The 9261-nt window shown below is 40.1% G+C and overlaps 1 protein-coding gene across 1 annotated transcript in view; it reads right to left on the bottom strand.

Annotated features, from left to right (window-relative positions):
- Positions 1-9261, bottom strand: part of LOC103810084 (splicing regulatory glutamine/lysine-rich protein 1-like) — a 24982-nt gene that overhangs the window by 2474 nt on the left and 13247 nt on the right. The window contains 3 exon segments of the mRNA XM_009082969.1: positions 4618-5002; positions 5005-5129; positions 7273-7392. Coding sequence (XP_009081217.1) covers positions 4618-5002; positions 5005-5129; positions 7273-7392 — 630 coding nt within the window.

The raw sequence follows: 9261 nt of genomic DNA, 5'->3' as shown, positions 1-9261 counted from the left end.
CCTGCTGGTTTAGAAGCAAACAGACCAAAGCTCAAGCTGTTGTCAAAATCATAAGTTAATATCTAATGTTTTTCCAATGTTCCTTGCTCAGCAAACAGAGTGCTATTCTGTAACACGCAGAGGAAGTTATGGTATTTTACAAAACAGCTGTTGTACACAGCTATATGGAGCTTGAAGTTGCTATTATGAAGTCTGATTTTGAAAAGAACAAAACATTAGGCAACTGGTTGCAAACACACTGAGGCACATGTTAAATTAAACCAAAAACTGAGCCAGTAAAATTTCATTCAACATAAATGCAGAACCTATCTCTGCCAAAGTAAGATGGTTTTTTTCCTATCAACTCTTCACAGAGCAGAAAAAGTAGATTGGAAGAACCATCAAAAAAATGCCAGGGAAGTTAAACACTAACTTCTAGACATAGCACAGAAGCTACGTTTATGCATTATCAGCTCTTGCAGTTCACACCACTGGGTGGGAATATTTAAATCCTCAACACTTAAAAACCCAGGATATCAAGTTATTAGATAAATGACAAAAGTGCCTACTAAGTTATGCCTAGTGTCACTATCTGGATTGGCACTGACAGTATCATTCACCATGACTGTCCTGGTTTTGGCAGGGATAAAGTTAATTTTCTTTGTAGCAGCAGGTACAGGTGCTGTGGGTTCAATATGAGAATAATGTTGGTAACACACTGTATGGTTTAGCTGTTGCTTACTCTAATTCAAGGACATTTCAGTTTCCCATGCTCTGTCACCAAGCAGGTACACAAGAAGCTGGGAGGGAGCACAGCCAGGAGAGCTCATCCAAAGGCCAAAGGGATATTCCATATCACAGCTGGGAGCTGTCAATCGCCCTGAGGGATGGGCTGGGCAACAGTGCTGAGTGACTAGACTGTACACCACTTCTTTCTCTTGTGTTTAATCCCTCTCTTTCTCCTTCCCATTACAACTGCTAGTGTTACTATCATTACTATTTTGCTGCTGTTCTTATCTCAACCTTCAAGACACAGAGCTGGGTAGGATGTGAGGAGGTTGAGCAAGGAAGGGGTTGGTGAGGGAACAAAAAAAGCCCAAAAAGCACCATCAGGGTTCAACCCTAGTCAGCAACTAAGTCTCCTTTTCCCCCAGTGAGGAGAAGAATCAGGAAAAAAAGGGAAACTCCAGCACTGTACCAGCTGCTAAGAAGAAAATTAACTCTCCCCCAGCACTAACTAAGACAATGACTTTCTGAAGCTGCACAGGACAGAATTCCTTAATTATTTTGTTCAGCAAGCTAAGCTTGATTTGATCTTTGGTAAACAAAAATATAAAGTGGCCTCAAAATCACAGAACAAGTAACATAATCACTGATCAGATGTCCACCAGTTAATATGCATCTTTCAGACGCCTTCACATTTATCATCACATTTTTTCAGATGAGAATACTGGAAACTGGTTACCCTGACAGTGTTCCCACTTCGGCTACACTGAGTACATGTCTGTTTTATTTTGCTTTCCAGCATACATACCTGTGAGTAACCAAGTGCTTTAGTCATTGTGTGCAAACTAGAAACTGTTTATTCAGGAAACCTCCAGTTTCTGCTTTTCTTGTTTCAAGCTGAGGAGCTACAGCTGTGGCTCACAGTATTTATTCCCATCTCTATTACATTTGTCCGCACAAGTTTTTGTGCACCTGTTTCATTAATGCTCTTATATAACACTAATGCAGCAAAACAGAAAGAAAGAAGAAAAAAAAACAGGTCTGAACACTTGGATGGTGATCCCACGTCTCCTAATCGTACATGGAAATAACATTCTGTACCTCCTCCAGTGCTGTGGGCTCTGCTAACCTGGAAGATGTCAGCTGGAGTAAAAATCAGATCCTTCTCTTTGCTTGGTCTGTTTCTTCCTTCAGCTAGGAATTATAGCCATATTATTTCCAGTACTTGCCTGCTGTCTGTCAGCAAAGCAAGGTCAGGTGCCACCCAGTTGTCAGAAGGCCCTGTATGTCCTATTCTTCCTCCATCTCCTCTCCAAAAAGATGACTATTTGCCCAATATTCTACAATCATCAGGTAAATGATCAGCAGTCAGTGCTGTACAGTAAATCCAGGCAACTGAAATACTGATTTTCTGGATAATCTCCTCCAGAAAGGTCTGTAACCATTTCAACTAGACCCCTAAATGCAAGCTGTGACTCTAACCCAACCTATTCATAATTACTCTTCAGAGGTCAAAGGCATTACTGAGGTTAGAAGAACCCTCTGAAGATCACCTACTCCTACCTCTCCCTCACCCACCTTAAAGCAGTGTCAATCAGAGTATGTTCCTCAGGGTCATAGCCAGTCAGATTTTTACTATCTCCTTGGATGGAGGAGACTCCACAATCCCTCAGGTTAACTGGCTCCAGTTTGCCCAGAAAAAACACAATTTAAACATTAGAAAACAGCCTTTGTTTCCCATATGTCAATATGTGCCTGCAGCCTGTCAGCCTGCCACAGGCCTCCACAGAGATGACTGTCTTCTTCACACACATCAGTAAGATGCTCCTCACCCTTCTCTTTGCCATGCTAAACAATCCCAGATTCCTCAGCATCCCCTTGTGTGACAGATGCTCCAAGCCCTTCACCAGTTTCATGACCCTTCACTGGACTCAGTCCTAAACATCTGTGTGTCTTTTGTAATGAGAAGCCCAGACCTGGCCACAGGATTCTAGGTCTGTCCTCACCACTACAAAGGAAGAGGGACAGAATTACCTCTTCTCACCTGCTTGTAACACCGCTGACCTTCCTAGCTGCAAGGACCCCCAGATCTTTGCCACCAGACAGCTTTCTAGACAGTCCCTGTACTGGTGCCATGGCATTATTCCTGCCCAGGTGCAGAACTTGTCCTCTCTCTTTGCTCCACTCCATGAGATGATTATCAGTCCATTTTTCCATTTTTTTCTAAATGGGTTTCTGTAAATGTCAGAACACTCCTCTGGTGGACCACCCTCTCCCCTATTGTCTGCAGATTTGTCAAGGGTACACCCTGTCCCACTGCCTAAGCCACAGAAAGTGTTAGATAGTATTGGCCTCAGTGTTGATACTCTAAGGATAATGTTATAGCTGAAGAAAAGTGGTAAATCCGTACTAAAAAGTGTACTTTCTCACCCTCCACCTTCAAAAGAACATTGTCCCAGTTTAGCAACACCTGTATACAAAATAATAACTTCACATCCAAGTAGGGTTTTGTACTGTGACTCCACTGAAGAGATGCACTAATATTCACTAGAATTCCTTGCTCAAGCACTTGGCATTGGAACCTTCCACAGCACTTTCTAGAGTATGAATTTTTGGTAACATCCAGCTCACTATGCTTGCTAATTGACATCAGGAACTTGGTCTTCCACCAAGGTTCTCATATAAGCTATCACTGTGAAAATCCTAACTATTTTTCTACTCTTATCTAATTCAACACTTTCAGGCTTACAGAGAATGTTTTCAAAGGTGACAGAACTACCTCTACTCTATGTAGGCCTTCAACCCATTAAATAATGTTCAACATGCATTAAAACAGGAAGCTATATATGCTAAGAGAAGAAACAGTATTTTGCCCATAAGCCTCCAAAACAATATGGACATTTTACACAACAGAAGGTTCAGAAACCATTACACCCTTTTTTGCCTACTGTGAACTCTGAACTCATGAATTTTGAGGACTATGGAAATTCTGCCTTTGTCTAGTGAAATTGTTCTAACACACAGAACTTGTCCCAATTCATCGAGCATTTCACTGTTTCAAGATAACAGTGTAATTTGGTACCCAAATCTGACACGATACTGAACTCCACAATTCCTGTGGTATCAGAAAGCACCTTATCCACCAAAGCTTCTCAGCTTAGCTTAGCTGCAAAGCTTTCATAATATGGTTGTTTGACCCCTTTAAAGAGAGTGATTACAATCTCACAGCCTCCTTTTGCTCTACTGAATTCATCCAGCTCCCACAGTTTAGCTTCCCTCAGAGGCAAAACCAACAGCTATGCTAACTATTGTTTTCCTGTTTGCTATCAGCATGGTTAAGGAGTGTAACTTTTCACTTGTATCTGGCCACCCCATCAGCTAAACAAGGTATCCAGATCTTCCAGCAGAGAGATATTCACCTTGTGAAAGGCTAGCCAGGCAAGTGATACGGCTGCTTCCTGCCCTTCAACCATCCAGCCAAAAAACTGTGAAGTACTATCAAAAAATGGTTTGTAGCATCTACAGACCAACACTGTGCCCTATGTAAGCAATAAAGGACCTAAGTAACAGTGACTTGAACTTTTGTCAGGGCAAAGAGCATGTGTGATGTTGGTCAGAACTTTTACTTGTCTGTGACACAGAAATGGCAGAAGAATCATCTACTTACTGTCCTCAAGGACTGTACTGTATGGTTATGTGAAAGTCAAGTATCAGCAGCCCTACAAGAAACTATGTTCTATCAGGTATCATACACAGCTTCTTATAATAGATTTTATTTAAAAGGAAAATCTACAAAACAGAAACAATACAAACTTTATTAGTAAGAAACATGATGATATCAATACATAAAAATTAGGATGGTGCCTCACTGAACTGACAAGTCAAAAAAAGCATGAAAAGTTCTAAACAAACCTGCTGGAGCTACGAGATCTTCTTGAAGAGCTATAGCTTCTTGGGGGTGTTCTGGATCTCTTATCTTTCTTCTTTTTATCATCTCTCTCTTTTTCTCTTTCTCGCTCCTTCTCCCCATCTTTTTCCTTTTCTTTGTCTCTGTCCTTCTCTTTCTCCCCTCCTTTGTCCTTATCTCCCTCCTTGTCCCTACTCTTCTCTCTGTCCTTCTCTCCTTCTTTCTCAATATCTTCTTTTTCCTTGTTCTGGTCTACCTCTTCCTTGTCTTTTTCCTTGTCTTTATCTTTGTCCTTTTCCCTGTCCCTATCTTTTTCCTTATCCTTGTCCCTGTCCTTGTCTCTGGCTCTCTCTCTCTCTTTGTTTCTCTCTTTCTCTCTCTCCTTGTCCCTTCCCTTTCCTTTTCCCTTCTCTTCCCTTCCTTCTCCTTCTCTCTCTCCTTCTCCTTGTCTCGGTCTCTCTCTTTTTCTTTGGCCTTTTCTTTTTCCTTGATCTTTTCTTTGTCTCTTTTCTTGTCCCTGTGAAAAGCCAAACACAAACCCATTAATTCATCTTTGAACTTTCCAATTAAAATTACAACTAACTTTTTAGTACATATTAAGACAAAGCTTGCATCTCTTGTTGAAAAATCGTCATTCTTCAGTATTTTAATTTTCCACTCCCGTTCACCACGAGGGAAAGGTTACATGGCTAGGAAAAATTTGGAGAAGGGGAGGCCAAGATCACTATCTTCCAAGCGATATTATTATGCTTGGAGAGAATATGCCTCTTCACCTCACAGTTATGTAATTGCACATACATAAATTTTCTATATTTGTTAGAAGACAAACTCTGCAATATGCAAATCCACATTAAATGTACTGCAGATTACCCACTCCCAAATGAATAATGACAGCTGACTAACAGAAGCCTTTATCCTACAGAGTTCTCTCACACAGATATCCCTGAACTGCTTGGAAGTCCAGCAAGTAATACAGAGACACAGAAACCCCATGGATTAAATTTCACCAGATTCCCTCAAAAGGAAATGCAAGCTCAAAACAGAAACAAGAACAATCCAATCATCTGTAGTGTCCTTAGGAATTTGAAAATTACAGAAAAAATTGCTAGTACAGTAAAAACAGAAGAAAGGATAACAGCTCCTCTGGGACAGGCAGAAAGACACATGTTCATAAAAAGAACAACAGTGAGGAAAATTCCAACCCATGTTCTAGTTGTCAAGTCAAACACTGATTTGCTCACAGCTTTGGCTGGAAGATTGCATTCTGGCATAGGATTATTTGAAATGCAAGACTCCATCTCTCTAACACAGAGACACATGACAAAAGAACAACTGTTCAGAGAGAAACAGGAGAAAGCACAAGAGGAGAGGTTGATTAGCAGACCTTTACATGGTGAAGAGAACCAGACTGGCAGAAGTTGTTGTGTCTATGGGTACTGGTACCCACTCTAGATTTTGGTAAATTCTCAGAGACCCCTTCACACATGAAAGGCCCTAACCACAGCCCTCACCGTCCTCAAACTGAACAAGTGTTCAGCTATATCTTCTCACTGCTAATAAACAGTAGACTGCTGTATGCTCTGTGAGCTGACAACTTTGGTTCCCATCAGGTTCTGGCTAATACTTCCTCAGGAGTCTCAGAGAAGGAATGTAAGACCACAAACAGCACACAGTCCCTGCACTACCAGTCTCACAACCTCCCAAGAAGTGCCTTACAGTTAATTTACCACAGAGATCTCATTGGATTTGCCCCTTCCAGTGAGCAGATGTCTCAAGAAGCTCCAGACAACAGCCACAGAGAATCAAAAGGATCCATCAATAAAACCCAGCTGACTACAAAGCCGATTCCTGTTTCCACTGAGGTCCACGGATCTGCAGTTCCTTCCCACAAAACTTCTTCCCTCAAAGAGCAAGAGGCAACTGCACAATCTGAGTATAAAGCTCCCTTTAAATGAATCAGGGGAATGACAGAGATGAAACAGAAAGGAAGTACCAAGACTTCTATTCATGAAGCTATTTTCACAGGCACCTTTGGTTCATGATTATGCACTACTTCCTCCCTCAGAAAATGGCGGTGTTATCTTGTTGGAATTTCACAGTTCAGTAATCAGACAATGGACATAAAAACTAATAGACTAGATAAATACAGATGTATTACATCCTGAAATACAAATATGCCATAAAACAGACACATGCACTTGTTCTTGCTATCTGGAGTATGAGAAAGGCAGAGGAGAAAACAAAAGCTCATGCACAGAAACTCTATGCATGTTCTCAGAATACAGCGTCAAGGTCGGTCTGAATTCAACCTTCTCAAACAAGCATCATCCACTTTTTTGTGGGTTACTACACAGACTATTCCTACTCTGTTGGTTATTGACTGACAATTAAAGTTCTCTCTTTTCAGTCAGTTTGGATACTGGTGTAAACTACCAAAGATAGGTACCTCAGTGTGGTTGTCGAACTCCTCTAGGCACCATATGAGCTACCAGGAAGAAAACTAACATTATCCTAGCCAAAACCACTAAGCTCAGCATTAAAATTTACTCCCTGTCAAGATTTTCAGACAAGATTCCACCTGAAACCTGAAGATTGGTTCAATCTTTTTCAGGAGCTCTGTCCTGTGAGCTAATAGCACCACTTCAAGGAGCAGAACTCACCGAGAGCGAGAGCGACTCCGCGATTTCCTCCTCTCCGTGGACCTAGACCGTTTTTTCAGGGGACTCCTGGACCTGCGTCTGTCCTTGTGCCTCGACAGAGATCTGTTGCCAGATCTACTTCTACATGAAGAATGCCAGAGGAAAAATATTTTAATACTGTAACTTCATAAAAATGATGCCAACCAACAAAGGGAAGTATACACAAATCCTGCCTCACTGAATGAATTGTATGAAGAATTACAAATCGGTAACATAACACTGGACACTTCGTGCTTCACCAGGTGCACCTGCTCTGCCTTGAAACAGTGAACCATTTAAGTTATACCCATGTTTCATAATAACCTCCACGAGCATTCTGGAAAATGTAAATTAGTATCATATATTGATAGGAAATGCGTAAAATCGCTGACTGACAATTTCTAGCAGCATGTAGAAGTAATTAGTTGTATTTTATTTCTCTTCCAGGCCCAGTCACTTATTGCAGTCTTCACCACTGAGGATTTAGCTGGAACAGTCTCTATTTGCTTCATTCTTCAGCTTTACAATTTAAATTAACTTCAAAATTAACCTAAAACAAATTAAAAAAAAAAAAAACCAACCAAAAATCTGTGGTTCATCATTTATTCAAGTTACCTTTTCAGCTGAAAGGATTTGTTAGAAGGGATTTCAGTTACAAGAATTCTCAGGGAAAAGAATGAGCATTTACTACATGATAAATAAGGAATACAAATAAAGTGCAGACACTATGTTAAAAAATAACTAAAATCTTCTGCAGAGATGATGAAGAAAATAACATTTTTAACTTTTTTCCCCAAATACTCTCTATTTTTTGAAGATCCTTTTCTCTAGCAAAGCAAAAACAAGAAGCTGAATTTGCACATGAAGTTTCCAAAAACACATCATCTTTGCTTGAGAGGTAAAAGTACCATGCAGTTTAACTTACCAGAGACAGAAAGATCAAGTATATTACTTAAAAAACCCTGAAGAACAGGGAGGTACAAAAAACACCAGTCCCACCTATCTTCTGCAGCTCAGGACACACGGTAATATATATCAAGAGGAGAGTAAACCATTTTTTACCTACAGCTTTGTTCTGCTCATCAGCACAGAAATACAAACCAACTGCAGGGCTAGTTAATTACAACTGAGCCAAACTACATCCTTGAACAAATTTTATGTCACAGAGATGAAAACCATGTAAGTGTTTTGTAAAAGAGTAAAACAGTGAAGTGATAAGGATAGGTTATTCTCAGGGCTGAAGCTGCCTCAACAGATCAGATTGGACTTTTCTCAGCATGTTCTCAAAACTGACAGTAGCTGTTTTTAAAAAAATCCTAAAACATAACAAAATACAAACATCAACACTAGTTTAAAGTACAAATAAAAAAATTACAACTTATAAAAAATCAACTTGGTTTGTGTCAACACAAGGCAGAACTGAGATTACTGATGTGTTACACCAAAAAAAGTCTGTTTCTGTTATGTTTCGATTTAGAGACAGCAGAGAAACAATCTCGACCAATTCAGGAAGTGTTTCTAAGTCTCACATAGCAACCCTGTATCATTCTTGGCAAAAAATCTTAATGGGTATACCTTAAGGTTGATCTAATCATTTTCTTTCTCCCTATACTCCAAATCCAGTTTAGAGCTGCACAAATTTACCAAAGCAAAAGAAACTCTGAAGCATGATAAACTGCCCTTCAAGCCTTTACCTATGCTTTTAAAAACCAGAGCTCTACATTTATGGCACAGTAAATAAAAACACTGCACTTATGAATTCAATGTTTAGAAGTTCAGGACATTAGGAATTTTAAACTGGCAAAACCAGCCAGCCTATGTGCTCAGGGATTTACCAGTGAACGATGTTCTTTTCAGGTCACAAAATTGTATTATGCTACACAGCACAAAATGTGCCAAGAAACCACAGAAATTCTTATGCTACATGGCACAAAATGTGCCTTCTGGTGCGTTTTAACAGAGAGTAACCCT

The sequence above is a fragment of the Acanthisitta chloris genome, unplaced genomic scaffold, assembly GCF_000695815.1.
Source record: "Acanthisitta chloris isolate BGI_N310 unplaced genomic scaffold, ASM69581v1 scaffold12899, whole genome shotgun sequence".
Classification (NCBI taxonomy): domain Eukaryota; kingdom Metazoa; phylum Chordata; class Aves; order Passeriformes; family Acanthisittidae; genus Acanthisitta; species Acanthisitta chloris.
Note: the sequence above shows the minus strand (reverse complement) of the source record. Positions and strands in the feature narration are given on the sequence as shown.